The 24,307-nt window shown below is 44.8% G+C and overlaps 1 protein-coding gene across 7 annotated transcripts in view; it reads right to left on the reverse strand.

The window, feature by feature from the left end:
• Window positions 1-24,307, reverse strand: part of ADAM22 (ADAM metallopeptidase domain 22) — a 500,813-nt gene that overhangs the window by 136,029 nt on the left and 340,477 nt on the right. For all 7 annotated transcript variants that reach the window (XM_063921513.1, XM_063921518.1, XM_063921515.1 and 4 more), the window contains exons 9-11: window positions 23,131-23,205; window positions 11,375-11,446; window positions 9,549-9,715 (exon numbers count right to left, since the gene is read on the reverse strand). In XM_063921513.1, coding sequence (XP_063777583.1) covers window positions 9,549-9,715; window positions 11,375-11,446; window positions 23,131-23,205 — 314 coding nt within the window. The remainder of the gene's footprint in view (window positions 1-9,548; window positions 9,716-11,374; window positions 11,447-23,130; window positions 23,206-24,307) is intronic.

Genomic DNA, 24,307 nt, shown 5'->3' on the forward strand with positions numbered 1-24,307 from the left:
AAGGGTAAATTGGGACATGGAGATAAGCATCCTTGATGTCTAGAGATACCATATAGTCCCCTTCTTCCAGGTTCGCTATCACTGCTCTGAGTGACTCCATCTTGAATTTGAACCTTTTTATGTAAGTGTTCAAAGATTTTAGATTTAAAATTGGTCTCACCGAGCCGTCCGGCTTCGGTACCACAAACAGCGTGGAATAATACCCCTGTCCCTGTTGTAGGAGGGGTACCTTGATTATCACCTGCTGGGAATACAGCTTGTGAATAGCTTCCAATACTGCCTCCCTGTCGGAGGGAGACGTTGGTAGAGCAGACTTCAGGAACCGGCGAGGGGGAGACGTCTCGAATTCCAATTTGTACCCCTGTGATACTACCTGCAGGATCCAGGGGTCCACTTGCGAGTGAGCCCACTGCGCGCTGAAATTCTTGAGACGGCCCCCCACCGTGCCCGAGTCTGCTTGCAGAGCCCCAGCGTCATGCTGAGGACTTGGCAGAAGCGGGGGAGGGCTTCTGCTCTTGGGAAGAGGCTGCATGGTGCAGTCTTTTTCCCCTTCCTCTGCCCCGAGGCAGGAATGAGCGGCCTTTTTCCCTCTTGCCCTTATAGGGACGAAAGGACTGGGTTTGAAAAGACGGTGTCTTTTTCTGCTGAGAGGTGACCTGGGGTAAAAAGGTGGATTTTCCAGCCGTTGCCGTGGCCGTGGCCACCAGGTCCGATAGACCGACCCCAAATAACTCCTCCCCTTTATACGGCAATACTTCCATATGCCGTTTGGAATCCGCATCACCTGACCACTGTCGCGTCCATAACGTTCTTCTGGCAGAAATGGACATCGCACTTACTCTAGATGCCAGGGTGCAAATATCCCTCTGTGCATCTCGCATATATAGTAATGCATCCTTTAAATGCTCTATAGTTAATAATATACTGTCCCTATCCAGGGTATCAATATTTTCAGTCAGGGAATCCGACCAAGCCACTCCAGCGCTGCACATCCAGGCTGAGGCGATCGCTGGTCGCAGTATAACACCGGTATGTGTGTATATACCTTTTAAGATATTTTCCAGCCTTCTATCAGCTGGTTCCTTAAGAGCGGCCGTATCAGGAGACGGTAACGCCACTTGTTTTGATAAGCGTGTGAGCGCCTTATCTACCCTAGGGGGTGTTTCCCAACGTGCCCTAACCTCTGGCGGGAAAGGGTATAGTGCCAATAATTTATTAGAAATCAGCAGTTTTTTATCGGGGGAAACCCACGCTTTATCACACACCTCATTTAATTCATCTGACTCAGGAAAAACCACTGGTAGTTTTTTTCACACCCCACATAATACCCTTTTTTGTGGTACTTGTAGTGTCAGAAATGTTCAATGCCTCTTTCATTGCCGTGATCATGTAACGTGTGGCCCTACTGGACATTACGTTTGTCTCGTCACCGTCGACACTGGATTCAGTATCCGTGTCAGGGTCTGTGTCGACCATCTGAGGTAACGGGCGTTTTAGCGCCCCTGACGGTGTCTGAGACGCCTGAACAGGCACTAATTGATTTGTCGGCTGTCTCATGTCGTCAACAGTTTTTTGCAAAGTGCTGACATTGTCACGTAATTCTTTAATTACTACCATCCAGTCAGGTGTCGACTCCCTAGGGGGTGACATCACTAACACAGGCAATTGCTCTGCTTCCACATCATTTTCCTCCTCATACATGTCGACACAATCGTACCGACACCCAGCACACACACAGGGAATGCTCTGATAGAGGACAGGACCCCACTAGCCCTTTGGGGAGACAGAGGGAGAGTTTGCCAGCACACACCAGAGCGCTATATATATACAGGGATAACCTTATATAAGTGTTACTCCCTGTTATAGCTGCTGTATTTATATATTAGCTGCCAATAGTGCCCCCCTCTCTGTTTTACCCTGTTTCTGTAGTGCAGGACTGCAGGGGAGAGTCAGGGAGCCGTCCTTCCAGCGGAGCTGTGAAAGAAAATGGCGCTTGTGTGCTGAGGAGAAATGCTCCGCCCCCTTCACGGCGGCCTTTTCTCCCGCTTTTTTCAGGAAACTGGCAGGGGATAAATGCATCCATATAGCCCAGGAGCTATATGTGATGCATTTTTTTAGCCATATAAGGTTTTTATATCGATTTTATTGCGTCTCAGGGCGCTCCCCCCCAGCGCCCTGCACCCTCAGTGACCGGAGTGTGAAGTGTGCTGAGAGCAATGGCGCACAGCTGCAGTGCTGTGCGCTACCTTATTTGAAGACAGGAACGTCTTCTGCCGCCGCTTTCTCCGGACCTCTTCGCTCTTCTGGCTCTGTAAGGGGGCCGGCGGCGCGGCTCCGGGACCCATCCAGGCTGAACCTGTGATCGTCCCTCTGGAGCTAATGTCCAGTAGCCAAGAAGCCCAATCCACTCTGCAGGCAGGTGAGTTCGCTTCTTCTCCCCTTAGTCCCACGATGCAGTGAGCCTGTTGCCAGCAGGACTCACTGAAAATAAAAAACCTATTTAAACTTTTACTTCTAAGCAGCTCAGGAGAGCCACCTAGCTTGCACCCGTCTCGTTCGGGCACAAAAATCTAACTGAGGCTTGGAGGAGGGTCATAGGGGGAGGAGCCAGTGCACACCAGCTAGTCTAAAGCTTTTACTTTTTGTGCCCAGTCTCCTGCGGAGCCGCTATTCCCCATGGTCCTTACGGAGTTCCCAGCATCCACTAGGACGTCAGAGAAATCAATGGTATCTCCTACAAAAGGCTAAGTAACAAGTCCTGTATTTTCAATGAAGACTGTGGTCTGCACATCCATTTATCAAGTGTGGTTTGGCTGGGATGGTTCAGGGGTGCTCTGTGCCCCAGAGGCGAACCCCTATAAAGTTAGGAATCTGTCCAACGAGGTCACTGTGAAGTCCCAGCAAGGTAGCACATCCCACTATAAGAAGCTAGGGTGCGCAGTCCAGGCCCTCTCTCCACATCCATTTATCAAGCTCAGAAAATTCTGACCCACAATAGCTAACATCATATTTAGATGCAGCCTGTAATCTACCTTACGTTTGTGGAAAGGGATCTTTGGATCCCTCCCCATCAGCTTATATTTCTGCATGCTGATGGCAGGTCTGAACTCAGCAGTAAAGACATAGGTTCATATTGGAGCCACTGTCCCAGCAAGAAGATCTTGATGAACAGACACACAAAATAATTTCTTATTGCTGAGATGTTGGTTTATGGAACCCCACTGCGACCAATGAGTCATGGGCATCTAAGCTGTATTAACTGCAGGGGATGTAGTTGGAATCAAAATACAGACGCCGGAATCCCGACCGTCAGAATGCCGGCAGCGCCGCCAAAGCTATTCCCACTCCTGGGTGTCCACGACTCCCAAGGAGTGGAAATAGAACCTGTGGCGAGCAAAGCGAGCCACGAGCCCGTAGCATGGCGATCGTATCGAGCCCGCAAGGGGCTTCATTCCACTCGCCCCCCTACCGGCATTCTGACGGTTGAGATTCCGGAGTCGGGATTCCGACCACCGGGATCCCGTACCCAACCCAAATGAAGGGAAACAACTCAACTAGCTTATAATAAATAATACAGCGGTAATCATTTATGACAAGCTAGCCATAACGAGCCTGGATTTACACTTCTGTCTGTCCCAGGTAACTTGTGCCCCCTCTACCCACTCTCCACGGTTTCAGTCTCCTCCACACCCAATTTCTGCAAATATATACATGGACTTAATTTAACCCGAAAAAAGATACATTTTAAAATGTTCAAAAATCTAAAATATGTGGCTAATGGAATATTATACACAAAATAGCATTAATATAAAAATAATTATGTATAAGAATGCTGCCAACGCCTCACCAAATATATATGTCTCAATGGAAAAAATAAGAATTTACTTACCGATAATTCTATTTCTCGGAGTCCGTAGTGGATGCTGGGGTTCCTGAAAGGACCATGGGGAATAGCGGCTCCGCAGGAGACAGGGCACAAAAAGTAAAGATTTAGGATCAGGTGGTGTGCACTGGCTCCTCCCCCTATGACCCTCCTCCAAGCCTCAGTTAGGTACTGTGCCCGGACGAGCGTACACAATAAGGAAGGATTTATGAATCCCGGGTAAGACTCATACCAGCCACACCAATCACACTGTACAACCTGTGATCTGAACCCAGTTAACAGTATGATAACAGCGGAGCCTCTGAAAAGATGGCTCACAACAATAATAACCCGATTTTTGTAACTATTTACAAGTAATGCAGATAATCCGCACTTGGGATGGGCGCCCAGCATCCACTACGGACTCCGAGAAATAGAATTATCGGTAAGTAAATTCTTATTTTCTCTATCGTCCTAGTGGATGCTGGGGTTCCTGAAAGGACCATGGGGATTATACCAAAGCTCCCAAACGGGCGGGAGAGTGCGGATGACTCTGCAGCACCGAATGAGAGAACTCCAGGTCCTCCTTAGCCAGGGTATCAAATTTGTAGGATTTTACAAACGTGTTTGCCCCTGACTAAATAGCCGCTCGGCAAAGTTGTAAAGCCGAGACCCCTCGGGCAGCCGCCCAAGATGAGCCCACCTTCCTTGTGGAATGGGCATTTACATATTTTGGCTGTGGCAGGCCTGCCACAGAATGTGCAAGCTGAATTGTATTACACATCCAACTAGCAAAAGTCTGCTTAAAAGCAAGAGCACCCAGTTTGTTGGGTGCATACAGGATAACAGCAAGTCAGTTTTCCTGACTCCAGCCGTCCTGGAACCTATATTTTCAGGGCCCTGACCACATCTAGCAACTTGGAGTCCTCCAAGTCCCTAGTAGGCGCAAGACACCACAATAAGCTGGTTCAGGTGAAACACTGACACCACCTTAGGGAGAGAACTGGGGACGAGTCCGCAGCTCTGCCCTGTCCGAATGGACAAACAGATATGGGCTTTTTTGAGAAAAAAACCACCAATTTGACACTCGCCTGGTCCAGGCCAGGTCCAAGAGCATGTTCACTTTTCATGTGAGATGCTTCAAATCCACAGATTTGACTGGTTTTAAACCAATGTGTTTTGAGGAATCCCAGAACTACGTTGAGATCCCACAGTGCCACTGGAGGCACAAAAGGGGGTTGTATATGCAATACTCCCTTGACAAACTTCTGGACTTCAGGAACTGAAGCCAATTCTTTCTGGAAGAAAAATCGACAGGGCCGAAATTTGAACCTTAATGGACCCCAATTTGAGGCCCATAGACACTCCTGTTTGCAAGAAATGCAGGAATCGACCGAGTTGAAATTTCTTCGTGGGGCCTTCCTGGCCTCACACCACGCAACATATTTTCGCCACATGTGGTGATAATGTTGTGCGGTCACCTCCTTTCTGGCTTTGACCAGGGTAGGAATGACCTCTTCCTGAATGCCTTTTCCCTTAGGATCCGGCGTTCCACCGCCATGCCGTCAAACGCAGCTGCGGTAAGTCTTGGAACAGACATGGTACTTGCTGAAACAAGTCCCTTCTTAGCGGCAGAGGCCATAAGTCCTCTGTGAGCATCTCTTGAAGTTCCGGGTACCAAGTCCTTCTTGGCCAATCCGGAGCCATGAGTATAGTTCTTACTCCTCTACGTCTTATAATTCTCAGTACCTTAGGTATGAAAAGCAGAGGATGGAACACATACACCGACTGGTACACCCACGGTGTTACCAGAACGTCCACAGCTATTGCCTGAGGGTCTCTTAACCTGGCGCAATACCTGTCCCGTTTTTTGTTCAGACGGGACGCCATCATGTCCACCTTTGGTAAGTCCCAACGGTTTACAATTATGTGGAAAACTTCCCCATGAAGTTCCCACTCTGCCGGGTGGAGGTCGTGCCTACTGAGGAAGTCTGCTTCCCAGTTTCCATTCCCGGAATGAAACACTGCTGACAGTGCTATCACATGATTTTCCGCCCAGCGAAAAGTCCTTGCAGTTTTTGCCACTGCCCTCCTGCTTCTTGTGCCGCCCTGTCTATTTACGTGGGCGACTGCCGTGATGTTTTATCCCACTGGATCAATACCGGCTGACCTTGAAGCAGAGGTCTTGCTAAGCTTAGAGCATTATAAATTTACCCTTAGCTATATTTATGTGGAGAAAAATCTCCAGACTTGATCACACTCCCTGGAAATTTTTTCCTTGTGTGACTGCTCCCCAGCCTCTCGGGCTGGCCTCCGTGGTCACCAACATCCAAAACTGAATGCCGAATCTGCGGCCCTCTAGAAGATGAGCACTCTGTAACCACCACAGGAGAGACACCCTTGTCCTTGGATATAGGGTTATCCGCTGATGCATCTGAAGATGCGATCCGGACCATTTGTCCAGCAGATCCCACTGAAAAGTTCTTGCATGAAATCTGCCGACTGGAATTGCTTCGAAGGAAGTCACCATTTTTTTACCATGGCCCTTGTGCAATGATGCACTGATTTTAGGAGGTTCCTGACTAGCTCGGATAACTCCCTGGCTTTCTCTTCCGGGAGAAACACCTTTTTCTGGACTGTGTCCAGAATCATCCCTAAGCACAGGAGACTTGTTGTCGGGATCAGCTGCGATTTTGGAATATTTAGAAACCACCCCTGCTGTTGTAACAGTATCCGAGATAGTGCTACTCCGACCTCCAACTGTTCCCTGGACTTTGCCCTTATCAGGAGATCGTCCAAGTAAGGGATAATTAAGACGCCTTTTCTTCGAAGAAGAACCATCATTTCGGCCATTACCTTGGTAAAGACCCGGGGTGCCGTAGACAATCCAAACGGCAGCGTCTGAAACTGATAGTGACAGTTCTGTACCACGAACCTGAGGTACCCTTAGTGATAAGGGCAAATTTGGGACATGGAGGTAAGCATCCCTGATGTCTCGGGACACCAGATAGTCCCCTTCTTCCCGGTTCGTTATCACTGCTCTGAGTGACTCCATCTTGATTTGAACCTTTGTAAGTGTTCAAATTTTTTTTTTTTTAGATTTAGAATAGGTCTCACCTAGCCTTCTGGCTTCAGTACCACAATATAGTGTGGAATAATACCCCTTTTCTTGTTGTAGGAGGGGTAATTTAATTATCACCTGCTGGGAATACAGCTCGTGAATTTTTTCCCATACTGCCTCCTTGTCGGAGGGAGACCTTGGTGAAGCAGACTTTAGGAGCCTGCGCAGGGGAAACGTCTCGACATTCCAAACTGTACCCCTGGGATACTACTTGTAGGATCCAGGGGTCCTGTACGGTCTCAGCGTCATGCTGAGAGCTTGTCAGAAGCGGTGGAACGCTTCTGTTCCTGGGAATGGGCTGCCTGCTGCAGTCTTCTTCCCTTTCCTCTATCCCTGGGCAGATATGACTCTTATAGGGACGAAAGGACTGAAGCTGAAAAGACGGTGTCTTTTTCTGCAGAGATGTGACTTAGGGTAAAAACGGTGGATTTTCCAGCAGTTGCCGTGGCCACCAGGTCCGATGGACCGACCCCAAATAACTCCTCTTCCTTTATACGGCAATACACCTTTGTGCCGTTTGGAATCTGCATCACCTGACCACTGTCGTGTCCATAAACATCTTCTGGCAGATATGGACATCGCACTTACTCTTGATGCCAGAGTGCAAATATCCCTCTGTGCATCTCGCATATATAGAAATACATCCTTTAAATGCTCTATAGTCAATAAAATACTGTCCCTGTCAAGGGTATCAATATTTTTAGTCAGGGAATCCGACCAAGCCACCCCAGCTCTGCACATCCAGGCTGAGGCGATCGCTGGTCGCAGTATAACACCAGTATGTGTGTATATACTTTTTATGATATTTTTCCAGCCTCCTGTCAGCTGGCTCCTTGAGGACGGCCCTATCTATAGACGGTACCGCCACTTGTTCTGATAAGCGTGTGAGCGCCTTATCCACCCTAAGGGGTGTTTCCCAACGCGCCCTAACTTCTGGCGGGAAAGGGTATACCGCCCATATTTTCTATCGGGGGGAACCCACGCATCATCACACACTTCATTTAATTTATCTGATTCAGGAAAAACTACGGTAGTTTTTTCACATCCCACATAATACCCTCTTTTGTGGTACTTGTAGTATCAGAAATATGTAACACCTCCTTCATTGCCCTTAACGTGTGGCCCTAATAAGGAATACGTTTGTTTATTCACCGTCGACACTGGATTCAGTGTCCCTGTCTGTGTCTGTGTCGACCGACTAAAGTAAACGGGCGTTTTAAAACCCCTGACGGTGTTTTTGAGACGTCTGGACCGGTACTAATTGTTTGTCGGCCGTCTCATGTCGTCAACCGACCTTGGCGCGTGTTGACATTATCACGTAATTCCCTAAATAAGCCATCCATTCCGGTGTCGACTCCCTAGAGAGTGACATCACCATTACAGGCAATTGCTCCGCCTCCTCACCAACATCGTCCTCATACATGTCGACACACACGTACCGACACACAGCACACACACAGGGAATGCTCTGATAGAGGACAGGACCTACTAGCCCTTTGGAGAGACAGAGGGAGAGTTTGCCAGCACACACCAAAAACGCTATAATTATATAGGGACAACCTTATATAAGTGTTTTCCCTTATAGCATCTTTTTTATATATTTCTAACGCCAAATTAGTGCCCCCCCTCTCTGTTTTAACCCTGTTTCTGTAGTGCAGTGCAGGGGAGAGCCTGGGAGCCTTCCCTCCAGCCTTTCTGTGAGGGAAAATGGCGCTGTGTGCTGAGGAGATAGGCCCCGCCCCTTTTTCGGCGGCCTCGTCTCCCGCTCTTAACGGATTCTGGCAGGGGTTAAATATCTCCATATAGCCCCCGGAGGCTATATGTGAGGTATTTTTAGCCAAAAAAGGTTTTCATTTGCCTCCCAGGGCGCCCCCCTCCCAGCGCCCTGCACCCTCAGTGACTGCCGTGTGAAGTGTGCTGAGAGGAAAATGGCGCACAGCTGCAGTGCTGTGCGCTACCTTAAGAAGACTGAGGAGTCTTCTGCCGCCGATTCTGGACCTCTTCTCGTTTCAGCATCTGCAAGGGGGCCGGCGGCGAGGCTGTACCTGTGATCGTCCCTCTGGAGCTAATGTCCAGTAGCCAAGAAGCCAATCCATCCTGCACGCAGGTGAGTTCACTTCTTCTCCCCTAAGTCCCTCGTTGCAGTGATCCTGTTGCCAGCAGGACTCACTGTAAAATAAAAAACCTAAGCTAAACTTTTCTAAGCAGCTCTTTAGGAGAGCCACCTAGATTGCACCCTTCTCGGCCGGGCACAAAAATCTAACTGAGGCTTGGAGGAGGGTCATAGGGGGAGGAGCCAGTGCACACCACCTGATCCTAAAGCTTTACTTTTTGTGCCCTGTCTCCTGCGGAGCCGCTATTCCCCATGGTCCTTTCAGGAACCCCAGCATCCACTAGGACGATAGAGAAAATAGATTTACCCCATCTCTGAAGAAGGTCACTGACTGGTTGTAACAATTAACTAGGGAATTTATGGCAAGATATTAAGGCTAAAATGTGGTGTTTTTTTTTAAAACAAAATGAAGGAAAACAGGAAGAAAAATGTACAGGTGACAAATAACGTACGAAAATAGATGTACAACGTCACTTTTGTCTTTGATAAAATCCCTTCTGTATTTCATAAATTCCTTCAGAGTCTTCAGGGGGTTTTCATAAATGCTGAATTTATTGTCATTAGCCCAGGTTTCCATGGCGACCAGCACTATTCTGGTGTTCAGCTGTTCCTTATATATCTAGTGCATAAAATGGAAGAGAGAGCTGTCAAGGCCTGTAATAAGACGTCACTACTGTACAAACCCAGAGCATGCAGAGGCCTAGACTGTGTCATGTATACCGATCAAAGAATGTATAAATATAATAACCCATTTATTATTTATGTTTCAATACAATGAAATTCTATTTAATGAAACGTATGGGTGCTTGAGGCTGTGACGCCCCCAACTCGACATGCTTATTGCAGCTTCCCATGAAGAACACACATACATGTTTCTATGGTTACTTATACAAAGATGTTATTATGTTACTAAAAGCTGCACGTAGAGAGTAATAGCAATAACCATACTCACGGGATGCAGTTGATATACCAGCGGTCGGGATCTCGTCGGTCAGGATACCGACGCCAGAATCCCGACCGCTGACAATGCCGCCAGCCGGAATGCCGGCTCACAGGGGCTATTCCCACTCCTAGGTGTCCACGACACCCATAGAGTGGGAATAGCACCTGTGGCGAGCACAGCAAGCCACCGAGCCCACTGCATGGCCCTCCCCACCGGCATTCTGGCGGCCGGGATCCCGGGGTCGGTATGCTGACCTCCCGGATCCCGACCGCCGACATATCAGCCCCAACCCACACTCACAGACTGGAACAGGCAGTACATATAAATTCCTGGTATCGTAACACATAAATCCTTCTATATCACGCTCTTTGTCCAGCATTATCCACTTATACTGTATTATATTTATATATCTTTCAGTACAAACAACCATCTGGCCTTGACTCCTGCTCCCCTTTAAATTGGTTCTGAGCAATGTGACAATGGGGTTATAACATAGTCTGCGAGTTGCAGACGGCCGCAAGTATTCGGAACCTTGGCCACTTTATTTAAAATGGCGATTTTTAAAAGGCAAAACCAGGTTAGTTTTCATTACAGCAACAGTTCCTGTATACTGCAGGGTAAATACCGGCTGCTTTTGCATATATCCCACAGACACTGGACAGCTTTGTTTTGATACCCTTAATTTAGATCTGAGTTTGGACACATCCCCTCTCACATCTAAATCTCTCTGCACCTGTTACATCTGCCCCACCTGCAGCATGGTTTTACCTAGGAGCAAAGCTACATGTTTTTTTTTTTTATTTGATCCCAGTCAGAGTCAGAGCCTAATTCAGATCCCATCGCTGATGTTCGAAAATCACTATGCCGCGATTTTTGCACATCCGCACATGCACGTATACCGGTACGCGCATGTGCAAGGTCCTAAACTGCGTTCTCTGCAGAACTCAGTTTAAGACTTGGAGGGGGGCGGGAAAGGGGCGTAGACACTGCGTTTTGTGGGCATCGATGCTCCGTTTAAGGGGCGCGGTCCGGACAACGGAGGCATGTCCGGACCGGTGCTGGGCCGGGTCGTGGCGGCTGTGTGACATCACACGCAGCCGCTGCAACCAAAAACATCGCCTTCGCAGATAGGCTGGCATATGGGGCGGACTGCCTGACTTTAAGCCTGCATTTCACCTACTTTTAATGAGCCACAGAACCTGTGTAATTCATCAGTGTCTCGGTTTAAAGGGATGGTATGGTAAGCCTACTTATCGGTAACAGAAATGGGATATATATCCGATCTCAATTATACGAAACACAAGACAGCGAGAAATTATTTCTGATCACACTTACTAAATCTGCCACATTCACGACGGACTTGGCATAGCTGTTAGTTTGGCCAACAGACAGACGGTGCTTTTTATACTGCAAGAGGGAGAAAGGAAAAAATACAATACACAAATGCAGTCTAGATAGATATGACTGACACATTTACCCTGGCGAATAGATGGTATATGTAAAAAAAAAAATTAGATACAAAAGACAAGATAGATGCTCTCGGCTGTCCCAACTTCGTCACGTCAGTCCTGGTTTGAGGGCTATGACCTGTTATGGGACTACATTGACCTGACTGCCGTTGCATTGGGGAGGTATGTCCATCCACTGCAGCTCTGACTGTAAGGCAGTGGTGAGCACCGAGGTGAAACAGGTGGGTGACCGGCGGGAGATAAGGGGTAAGCTAGTGCTATTAAATGCTAAGCATGCCTCCTCCCTAAAGCAATTACGTCCTGCCCCACGATGACATAGCCCTAGGCTGGTCCTCTCACTTCCAATGTCGGTATGTGTATAGCTAATATAGAGAGATAGACATATATTTCTATCTATATATACAGATGTAGCCACCTTTATCTTGACTGGCTGAGGCGTTTGTCCCGATCGAGTATACGCAGCGTACCAGGGCGTAGGGAGGCGCGCCTAGTCACAGAGAGGCGTACCTAATCGCACGGAGGCAGACAGAGCGTTTGGCGTTACCTTTACGTGTAATACCTGCAATCATCCACCAGATGTCGCCTTTTACAATCACCACTGCGCATGCGTGTGGTCTCCCGTAAAATACAATACTGAAATATATAATAAGGACTACTTTACTAAGCGTCTCATTACGCTGCATACAGTAAATACTCATTACGCTGCATTATTTAATACAGTAAATACTCATTATGCTGCATTATTTAATACAGTATATACGGTACAGACGCAAATAGTACAGCATACAGTATATGATCCATCTACAGTACTTTATGAATATGTGAGCGTCCAAGTCCCGCAGACAAAACAACATAAAACCAGTAGTGTACACTGTCGCAAATGGACGTGTTAGAAGTTCACTATTGCCTCTTGAGATTAGGAATTTTGTACAGTATGTTAGCGTCCTAATCCCATAGCCATTACAGCATAATCAAAACCAATGGATTTATTAATCTGTCTGCGGCGAAGTGGTGAAGTGTTCCGCTTCCTATACTCAGAGTCCCGAGTTCGATTTCTAAAGTACGAATGCATGTTAGTTTTTTCCAGACACTTTATTATTTTTTTATTCACATAAACCAGGGCAAAGCTGCAGGAGCGGTTCTGTTAAGGTTCTATGCACCGTACAGTACACATACAATTCTGTAGCAGGGCAGACTCAATTGAAATGGCTACCACCTATGACTCCTTGCTCCACGGAGGCCCTAGGCTACGGAGCAAGTAACAGTCCAGATTTTGCAGGCTATGGGGCAATGCTGAAGGAGCGTCACAATCCCCTAGCTAAAATACACAGGATAGGACTAAGCGAGGTATATGCACATAACGATACACTGCAAAGTTCCCCATGGTTTTAATTATGCCTTTTCTTTGAACACAGTATTTTCGACTGCCTCGCCCTACACCCATCCCACTTTCCCCCTGGGAGCCTGCAATGTACATGCAGTAGACAGGGAGGGAGTTCCGATCAGGTTACAAGACGTGCAACAGTATACTACTGTATGTAGGAAAATCCCCCGCCCACTCTGATTTATGTGAAACCTGTGTGCACCCTTCCATTGAATGTATAACAAAGAAAAAAAATAATAATAAAGTGAATGTTACAGGAACACATTAAAAAAAGGTTGGCACTTCCTTCCCATTGGTGTTGGTTTATGCCTTAGGGGACTCGGATGCAAATACTTGTATTTGAAAAGCACGTATTTTCCACCGCCTCTCCCTACCCCCATTGCCCTTCCGCCCTGGGAGCCTGCACAGGTCATGCAGTGGACAGGGAGGGAGTTCAGGTCAGGTACAATACACAAATGCCGACAATCTACAGTACTGTGTTGCTCAGTTAGTTGCGTCGGAATACACTAGTTTATACTCATTACCGCTGTGTATTTGTATATAGCGGAATGAATCGCTGCTGCAGATTTACTTTGATTTATGTGAAACCTGTGTGCACCCTTTCATTGAATGTATAACAAAGAAAAACAATAATAAAGTGAATGTCACGGGAACATATAAAAAAAAAAAGGTTGGCACTTTGGGACTCAAAGCTGGGACTCTCAGTGTGGAACGTAAGAGCCTTCATCGCTAGGTTGGTATGGAAGAGGAGACAATTAGCTACCAGAGGGTACCAACTCCAAGTTTCTGTGACCCCCACAAGGCTCATGGCAAGCGTCGGAACCCATGGTGGGTCTGAATTAACGGGCCCATTATAGTCTATGGGAAAATGAGTCCACTTTGCGTACTGATATCTCTGGTTCTGGGTGTCCCAGAGACTCGGGACTGGTACCATTTAAAAGAGGAGACTCTTGGCTTTCAGGGCAGATCAACGACTAGTTTATGTGACACTGGAAAGGGAAACAGTAAGCAACCGTGTATCGGGTCCCCTCCAGTTGTCCACCTAGCTTGCACAGGATGCAGGGTTTCTGGCTAGATAGGAAATACTGTACAGAAATGCTAAGCATGGTAATTTGACATCCAGGAACATAGGGAGGAGTTTATCTCTCTCCATTATACTTAGAAAAATTACACTTGCCACTGTACGTTACAAGCTGTTCGTGCTAATTAGTACAATAGTAGAACATACTGTACAGAGATACTAAGTACAGTGATTTGGCATCCACAAACTTAGGGAGGAGCTTTAATCTCTCTCCATTGTAATATTTCTAAGCATAATGGAGAGAGATAAAAGCTCCTCCCTAAATTCCTGGATGCCAAATTGCCATCCAGAGTATCGCTGTACTCTATGTTCTACTAGTGTACTAATTAGCACGAACAGCTTGTAACATACAGTGGCAAGTTTAATATTTCTATGTATAATGGAGAGAGATAAAAGCTCCTCAGTAAGTTCCTGGATGCCACATCACTGTACTTAGTATCTCTGTACAGTATTTTCTGTTAGGGTACTAATTAGCTGTTCGTGCTAATTAGTACCCTAATAGAACATACTGTACAGAGATACTACAGACAGTGATTTGGCATCCAGGAACTTAGGGAGGAGCTTTTATCTCTCTCCAATATACTTAGAAAGATTACAGCGGAGAGAGATAAAAGCTCCTCCCTAAGGTTCCTGGATGCCAAATCACTGTCTGTAGTATCTCTGTACAGTATGTTCTACTAGTGTACTAATTAGCACGAGCAGCTTGTAACGTACAGTGGCAGTTTTGATCTTTCTATGTATAATGTAGAGAGATAAAAGCTCCTCCCTCAGTTCCTGGTTGCCAAATCACCATCCTTAATTTCTCTGTATAGTATTTTCTATTAGGGTACTAATTAGCACGAACAGCTAATTAGTACCCTAATAGAAAATACTGTACAGAGATACTAAGTACAGTGATGTGGCATCCAGGAATTTACTGAGGAGCTTTTATCTCTCTCCATTATACATAGAAAGATTAATCTTGCCACTGTACGTTACAAGCTGTTCGTGCTAATTAGTACACTAGTAGAACATACTGTACAGAGATACTACATACAGTGATTTGGCATCCAGGAACCTTAGGGAGGAGCTTTTATCTCTCTCCATTATGCTTAGAAAGATTACAATGGAGAGAGAATAAAGCTCCTCCCTAAGTTCGTGGATGCCAAATCACTGTACTTAGTATCTCTGTACAGTATGTTCTACTAGTGTACTAATTAGCACGAACAGCTTGTAACGTACAGTGGCAAGTTTAATCTTTCTATGTATAATATAGAGAGATAAAAGCTCCTCCCTAGGTTCCTGGTTGCCAAATCACCGTCCTTAGTATCTCTGTATAGTATTTTCTATTAGGGTACTAATTAGCACGAACAGCTAATTAGTACCCTAATAGAAAATACTGTACAGAGATACTAAGTATAGTGATGTGGCATCCAGGAACTTACTGAGGAGCTTTTATCTCTCTCCGTTATACATAGAAAGATTAATCTTGCCACTGTACGTTACAAGCTGTTCGTGCTATTTAGTACACTAGTAGAACATAGAGTACAGCGATACTCTGGACAGCAATTTGGCATCCAGGAATTTAGGGAGGAGCTTTTATCTCTCTCCATTATACTTAGATAGATTACAATGGAGAGATTAAAGCTCCTCCCTAAGTTCGTGGATGCCAAATCACTGTACTTAGTATCTCTGTACAGTATGTTCTACTAGTGTACTAATTAGCACGAACAGCTTGTAACGTACAGTGGCAATTTTAATCTTTCTATGTATAATATAGAGAGATAAAAGCTCCTCCCTAAGTTCCTGGTTGCCAAATCACCATCCTTAGTATCTTTGCATAGTATTTTCTATTAGGGTACTAATTAGCACAAACAGCTTGTAACGTACAGTGGCAATTTTAATCTTACTATGTATAATATAGAGAGATAAAAGCTCCTCCCTAAGTTCCTGGTTGCCAAATCACCATCCTTAGTATCTCTGCATAGTATTTTTTTTTATTAGGGTACTAATTAGCACAAACAGCTAACTGGTACCCTAATAGAACATACTGTACAGAGATACTAAGTATGGTGATTTTGTATCCAGGAACTTATTGAGGAACTTTTATCTCTCTCCATTATACATAGAAAGATTAAACTTGCCGCTGTACGTTACAAGCTGTTCGTGCTAATTAGTACCCTAATAGAACATACTGTACAGAGATACTACAGACAGTGATTTGGCATCCAGGAACTTAGGGAGGAGCTTTTATCTCTCTCCAATATACTTAGAAAGATTACAGCAGAGAGAGATAAAAGCTCCTCCCTAAGGTTCCTGGATGCCAAATCACTGTCTGTAGTATCTCTGTACAGTATGTTCTACTAGTGTACTAATTAGCACGAGCAGCTTGTAACGTACAGTGGCAGTTTTGATCTTTCTATGTATAATGTAGAGAGATAAAAGCTCCTCCCTCAGTTCCTGGTTGCCAAATCACCATCCTTAGTTTCTCTGTATAGTATTTTCTATTAGGGTACTAATTAGCACGAACAGCTAATTAGTACCCTAATAGAAAATACTGTACAGAGATACCAAGTACAGTGATGTGGCATCCAGGAACTTACTGAGGAGCTTTTATCTCTCTCCATTATACATAGAAAGATTAATCTTGCCACTGTACGTTACAAGCTGTTCGTGCTAATTAGTACACTAGTAGAACATACTGTACAGAGATACTACATACAGTGATTTGGCATCCAGGAACCTTAGGGAGGAGCTTTTATCTCTCTCCATTATGCTTAGAAAGATTACAATGGAGAGAGAATAAAGCTCCTCCCTAAGTTCGTGGATGCCAAATCACTGTACTTAGTATCTCTGTACAGTATGTTCTACTAGTGTACTAATTAGCACGAACGGCTTGTAACGTACAGTGGCAAGTTTAATCTTTCTATGTATAATATAGAGAGATAAAAGCTCCTCCCTAGGTTCCTGGTTGCCAAATCACCGTCCTTAGTATCTCTGTATAGTATTTTCTATTAGGGTACTAATTAGCACGAACAGCTAATTAGTACCCTAATAGAAAATACTGTACAGAGATACTAAGTATAGTGATGTGGCATCCAGGAACTTACTGAGGAGCTTTTATCTCTCTCCATTATACATAGAAAGATTAATCTTGCCACTGTACGTTACAAGCTGTTCGTGCTATTTAGTACACTAGTAGAACATAGAGTACAGCGATACTCTGGACAGCAATTTGGCATCCAGGAATTTAGGGAGGAGCTTTTATCTCTCTCCATTATACTTAGATAGATTACAATGGAGAGATTAAAGCTCCTCCCTAAGTTCGTGGATGCCAAATCACTGTACTTAGTATCTCTGTACAGTATGTTCTACTAGTGTACTAATTAGCACGAACAGCTTGTAACGTACAGTGGCAATTTTAATCTTTCTATGTATAATATAGAGAGATAAAAGCTCCTCCCTAAGTTCCTGGTTGCCAAATCACCATCCTTAGTATCTTTGCATAGTATTTTCTATTAGGGTACTAATTAGCACAAACAGCTTGTAACGTACAGTGGCAATTTTAATCTTACTATGTATAATATAGAGAGATAAAAGCTCCTCCCTAAGTTCCTGGTTGCCAAATCACCATCCTTAGTATCTCTGCATAGTATTTTTTTTTATTAGGGTACTAATTAGCACAAACAGCTAACTGGTACCCTAATAGAACATACTGTACAGAGATACTAAGTATGGTGATTTTGTATCCAGGAACTTATTGAGGAGCTTTTATCTCTCTCCATTATACATAGAAAGATTAAACTTGCCGCTGTACGTTACAAGCTGTTCGTGCTAATTAGTACCCTAATAGAACATACTGTACAGAGATACTACAGACAGTGATTTGGCATCCAGGAACTTAGGGAGGAGCTTTTATCTCTCTCCAATATACTTAGAAAGATTACAGCGGAGAGAGATAAAAGCTCCTCCCTAAGGTTCCTGGATGCCAAATCACTGTCTGTAGTATCTCTGTACAGTATGTTCTACTAGTGTACTAATTAGCACGAGCAGCTTGTAACGTACAGTGGCAGTTTTGATCTTTCTATGTATAATGTAGAGAGATAAAAGCTCCTCCCTCAGTTCCTGGTTGCCAAATCACCATCCTTAGTTTCTCTGTATAGTATTTTCTATTAGGGTACTAATTAGCACGAACAGCTAATTAGTACCCTAATAGAAAATACTGTACATAGATACTAAGTACAGTGATGTGGCATCCAGGAACTTACTGAGGAGCTTTTATCTCTCTCCATTATACATAGAAAGATTAATCTTGCCACTGTACGTTACAAGCTGTTCGTGCTGTACAGAGATACTAAGAATGGTGATTTGGCATCTGGGAACTTCCAGAGGAGCTTTTATCTCTCTCCATTTTACATAGAAAGATTAAACTTGCCGCTGTACTTTACAAGCTGTCCGTGCTAATTAGTACCCTAATTGAAAATACTATACAGAGATACTAAAGACGGTTATTTGGCACCCAGGAATTTAGGGAGGAGCTTTTATCTCTCTATATTATACATAGAAAGATTAAACTTGCCACTGTACTTAGAAAGATTACAATGGAGAGAGATAAAAGCTCCTCCCTAAGTTCGTGGATGCCAAATCACTTTCCTTAGTATCTCTGTACAGTATGTTCTACTAGTGTACTAATTAGCACAAACAGCTTGTAACGTACAGTGGCAAGTGTAATTTTTCTAAGTATAATGGAGTGAGATAAAAACTCCTCCCTATGTTCCTGGATGTCAAATTACCATGCTTAGCATTTCTGTACAGTATTTCCTATCTAGCTAGAAACCCTGTATCATGTGCAAGCTAGGCGGACAACTGGAGGGGACCCGAAACACGGTTGCTTCCCGTTTCCTTTTCCAGTGTCACATAAACTAGTGGTTGGTCTGCCCCGAAAGCCAAGAGTCTCCTCTTTTGTATGGTACCAGTCCTGAGTCTCTGGGACACCCAGAACCAGAGATATCAGTACGCAAAGTGGACCCATTTTCCCATAGACTATAATGGGACCGTTAATTCAGACCCACCATAGGTTTCGACGCTTGCCATGAGCCTTGTGGGGGTCACAGAAACTTGGGGTTGGTACCCTCCGGTAGCTAATTGTCTCCCCTTCCATACCAACCTAGTGATGAAGGCTCCCACCTCCCATGCTGAGAGTCACAAAGTGCCAACCTTTTTTTTTCTATGTTCCCGTGACATTCACTTTATTATTTTTTTTCTTTGTTGTACATTCAATGAAAGGGTGCACACAGGTTTCACATAAATCAAAGTAAATCTGCAGCAGCGATTCATTCCGCTATATACAAATACACAGCGGTAATGAGTATAAATTAGTGTATTCCAACGCAACTAACTGAGCAACACAGTACTGTAGATCGTCAGCATTTGTGTATTGTACCTGACCTGAACTCCCTCCCTGTCCACTGCATGACCTGTGCAGGCTCCCAGGGGGGAAGGGCGATGGGGGTAGGGAGAGGCGGTGGAAAACACTGTGCTTTTGAAATACAAGTATTAACGTCCGAGTCCCCTAAGGCATAAACCAACACCAATGGGAAGGAAGTGCCAACCTTTTTTTAATGTGTTCCTGTAACATTCACTTTATTATTATTATTTTTCTTTGTTATACATTCAATGGAAGGGTGCACACAGGTTTCACATAAATCAGAGTGGGCGGTGGATTTTCCTACATACAGTAGTATACTGTTGCACATGTCTTGTAACCTGATCGGAACTCCCTCCCTGTCTACTGCATGTACTTTGCAGGCTCCCAGGGGGGGAAGGGGAAAGTGGGATGGGGGTAGGGTGAGGCAGTGGAAAATACCGTGTTCAAAGAAAAGGCATAATCAAAACCATAGGGAACTTTGCGGTGTATCGTTATGCGCAAAGACCTCACTTATCCCTATCACCCCTGTGTATTTTAGCTAGGGGATTCTGACGCTCCTTCAGCATTGCCCCGTGACCTACCAAATCTGTGCTGTTACTTGCTCCATAGCCGAGGGCCTCCATTGGGCGAGGAGACATAGGCGGTAGCCATTTCAATTGAGTCTGCCCTGCTATAGAATTGTATGTATACCATATGGTGCATAGACCCTAAACAGTACAACCGCTCCTGCAGCTTTGCCCTAGTTTACGTGAATAACTCCCTCCCTGTCTACTGCATGACCTGTGCAGGATCCCATGGGGGAAGGGCGATGGGCAAGCGGGAGGCGGTGGAAAATACTGTGCTTTTGAAATGCAAGTACTGTATGAGTCTGAGTCCCCAGTAGCCTCCTGCTAGCCTATTGCCCTTCCCCCCTGGGAGCCTGCACAGATCATGCAGTAGACAGGGAGGGAATTCAGGTCATGTGCAATACACAAACGCCGAATATCTACTGTATAGTACTGTTTTGCTCACAGTAGCGTCAGAATACACTCATTTCTACTCATTCCCGCTGTTTAGTTGCATTTAGCGTAAAGAATCGCTCCTGCAGATGTACTCTGATTTATATGTAACTTGTGTGCACCTTTCCATTGACTGTCTTACAATGTAGATAAAATAATACAGTGTATTATTACAATAAAAAAAAAAAAAAGAAGGCACATCACGTCTCGAACCCTGGACCCCCAGCGTGGGAGGTGGGAGCCTTCACCCCTAGCCCACGACGCCTCATGAGAGACTCCCAATTTCATGTGTGAAAGTACTGCAAACAGCGCCCGGCCCGCACCCCATTGGTGTTGGTTTATGCCTTAGAGGACTCGGACGCTCGCATTTGTAAAGCACGGTATTTTCCACCGCCTCCTGCTAGCCTATTGCCCTTCCCCCCTGGGAGCCTGCACAGATCATGCAGTAGACAGGGAGGGAATTCAGGTCATGTGCAATACACAAACGCCGAATATCTACTGTATAGTACTGTTTTGCTTACTTAGTAGCGTCAGAATACACTCATTTCTACTCATTGCCGTTGTGCAGTTGCATTTAGCGTAAAGAATCGCTCCTGCAGATGTACTTTGATTTATGTGAAACCTGTGTGCATCCTTCCATTGGATGTATTAGAAAGAAAAAAAATTTTTTTAAATGAATGTCACGGGAACACATAAAAAAAATGGTTGGCATTTCCTTCCCATTGGTGTTGGTTTACAGTATGCCGTAGTGGACTCGGACGCTCATGTAATTGCATTTCAAAGGCACAGTACAGTATTTCCCATCGTCTCCCCCTACACCCATCGCCCTTCCCCCCTGGGAGCCTGCACAGGGAGGGAATTCAGGTCATGTGCAATACACAAACGCTGAAGATCTACAGTACTGTTTTGCTCAGTTAGTAGCGTCAGAATACCCTCATTTCATTCCCGCTGTTTAGTTGCATTTAGCGTAAAGAATCGCTCCTGCAGATGTACTCTGATTTATATGTAACTTGTGTGCACCTTTCCATTGACTGTCTTACAATGTAGATAAAATAATACAGTGTATTATTACAATAAAAAAAAAAAAAAGAAGGCACATCACGTCTCGAACCCTGGACCCCCAGCTTGGGAGGTGGGAGCCTTCACCCCTAGCCCACGACGCCTCATGAGAGACTCCCAATTTCATGTGTGAAAGTACTGCAAACAGCGCCCGGCCCCCACCCCATTGGTGTTGGTTTATGCCTTAGAGGACTCGGACGCTCGCATTTGTAAAGCACGGTATTTTTCACCGCCTCCTGCTAGCTACTGTAGCCCTCCATTCCCAGACGCTCATGTATTTTAAAAGCACGGTGTTTATACATTGTCCTGTACATTCTTCCTTTTACACAATTACTGTAGTTGCGTCTCCATACACATACAGTACTCCATACTTTTTCCACCGCCTCCCGTTACGCCTACAGTATTGCCAGAGCTGTAGATCAATCCGCCGCTATACTGTACGATCGAAAGTACTGGATTAGTGGAGCATTAGCCACACAGTGGTGGAGATGTGTAATGCATGATGAGTATCTAGATCGCCTCAACGCGCCTACCTGTGATTAAACTCAGCTATCGCCTTAGCGTGACTAAACGCCCGTCTCGGCGGAGAAACAGTCAAGATAAAGGTGGCTACATCTGTATATATACATATACAGACACACACATATATAATTATACATACATATAGAAAAAAATCCTTTACTGCGTCGTGATCTTTCTAAAGCTGCACCTCTAGATGAACCTCCTGTTGGCAAAGGTTCCTAAATAACAAATAATACAAGATCTGGAGGGCGCTAACATAGATTCCCAGTTTAAGCCATCCAGTATTACACGCTTATTGTTGTAAGTACTTTTTCCAATAACTATAAAATGCTTTCTTATATACAGAATGTATTTCAGTTCACAACAGTGAGAGTAAATTCATCCAGTTTGGATTCAGTTCATTAGATTCCTTTGGTGATGTTTAATCCTAATACAATGCTGATGTTGAATAAGATAAACTCAACGCGTTTCGTCACCAAGGACATCTTCAGGGGTATAAATCTGGATGGCAAATAAAGCAATTTAAGTCTAAAAATTCCATACATATAAACTAATAACGTTATTAGCCCTCTGATGAAGACCGCAGTGACGAAACGCGTAGGGCCGTGGCCTAGCACAAGAATAGTGTGGAGTGGAGACATACTCCTCCGATGTGGTGACGTTTCATAACCATTATTTTAATATGTAATGTACTTACGGTGGTCAAATACCGTCTGTTGTGGTACTTTATTTTAAACTGATTTGTGACAGCTGCTGGAATAAATGTGACTTCTTAAACAGTTTCATGCACTATGGAGCGCCCTTTCTTTCACTGATTCTAAATTTAAAACTGTATGTGGATGCGGGCATATCAAAGGTGACGCCAGTATTAAGGATTTGAGTACAAAGGAGATCAATTGGATTCCATCTATTAAAGTGGAAGGTTTACCAGTGATACAGCAGATACTGGGACTTGTGGTTCCACAACGGGACTTGTGAGGTGGAATAATTGCGCATAAACCTTGGCTTTTTATATATATATATACCTATACACACACACACACACACACACACACTTTAAATTGAAATACAGAAAAGGAAAGCTATATCTTATTGCTAATAAGCGGCGCAGTTATACGTCTTGAATACTGATATAGGAATGTACTTGGTGTATAATATGTGATTATCATACCATTAGGTGATCATTGACGATCATCAATTCTACATATTTATTCTCATCCTTGGTGTTGCTTGGAATCGGCTGAACCTGCCAAAAAAAAAAAAAGTTAACTTTAGACAGTTTATACATAACACATCTACAGGGATGGTGATTTGCTCAATCAGTCAATGAAGTCAAATTTTTTGGCCTATAATTGTGTTATTGAAGTAAAAATAGGATTTTAATTACCTACCGGTAAATCCTTTTCTGATAGTCCGTAGAGGATGCTGGGGTCCACATTAGTACCATGGGGTATAGACAGGTCCACTAGGAGCCACTGGCACTTTAAGAGTTTAATAATGTGGGCTGGCTCCTCCCTCTATGTCACTCCGACCAGACCCAGTCTAGAAACTGTGCCCGAGGAGACGGACATACTTCGAGAGAAGGAAATACACAGATAGTGGTGAGATTCACACCAGCTCACACATAACAATAGAAAACCAAGCTAACCAGCTTGAAACAGTTCAGCAACGGCTGAACAACAGTACTTAACCAAGTAACAATGCAGTACTTAACCAAGTAACAACGCAGTACTTAACTAAGTAACCAATGCAGGAAAACGAAGCGCTGGGCGGGCGCCCAGCATCCTCTACGGAAAAGGATTTACCGGTAGGTAATTAAAATCCTATATTCTCTTACGTCCTAGAGGATGCTGGGGTCCACATTAGTACCATGGGGATGTAACAAAGCTCCCAGTACAGGAGGGAGAGCGCGGAGGCTCCTGCAGAACCGATTGACCAGGTCCTCAGAGGCCAAAGCATCGAACTTATAGAACTTAGCAAACGTGTTCGATCCTGACCAAGTAGCCGTTCGGCAAAGCTGTAAAGCCGAGACACCCTGGGCAGCCGCCCAGGAAGAACCCACTTTACGAGTAGAGTGGGCCTTAACAGATTTTGGAGACGGCAAGCCTGCCGTAGAATAAGCATGCTGGATAATACAACTGATCCAGCGAGAAATCGTCTGCTTAGAAGCAGGCCACCCAACCTTGTTGGGATCATAAAGAACAAACAGAGCATCTGACTTTCTGTGATGAGAAGTTCTCTTCACATAAATCTTCAAAGCCCTTACAACATCCAAGGAATTTGAAGCAATTGAGGAGTCAGTAGCCACTGGCACCACAATAGGTTGGTTGATATGAAAAGCCAACACA

The sequence above is a fragment of the Pseudophryne corroboree genome, chromosome 5, assembly GCF_028390025.1.
Source record: "Pseudophryne corroboree isolate aPseCor3 chromosome 5, aPseCor3.hap2, whole genome shotgun sequence".
Lineage (NCBI taxonomy): Eukaryota > Metazoa > Chordata > Amphibia > Anura > Myobatrachidae > Pseudophryne > Pseudophryne corroboree.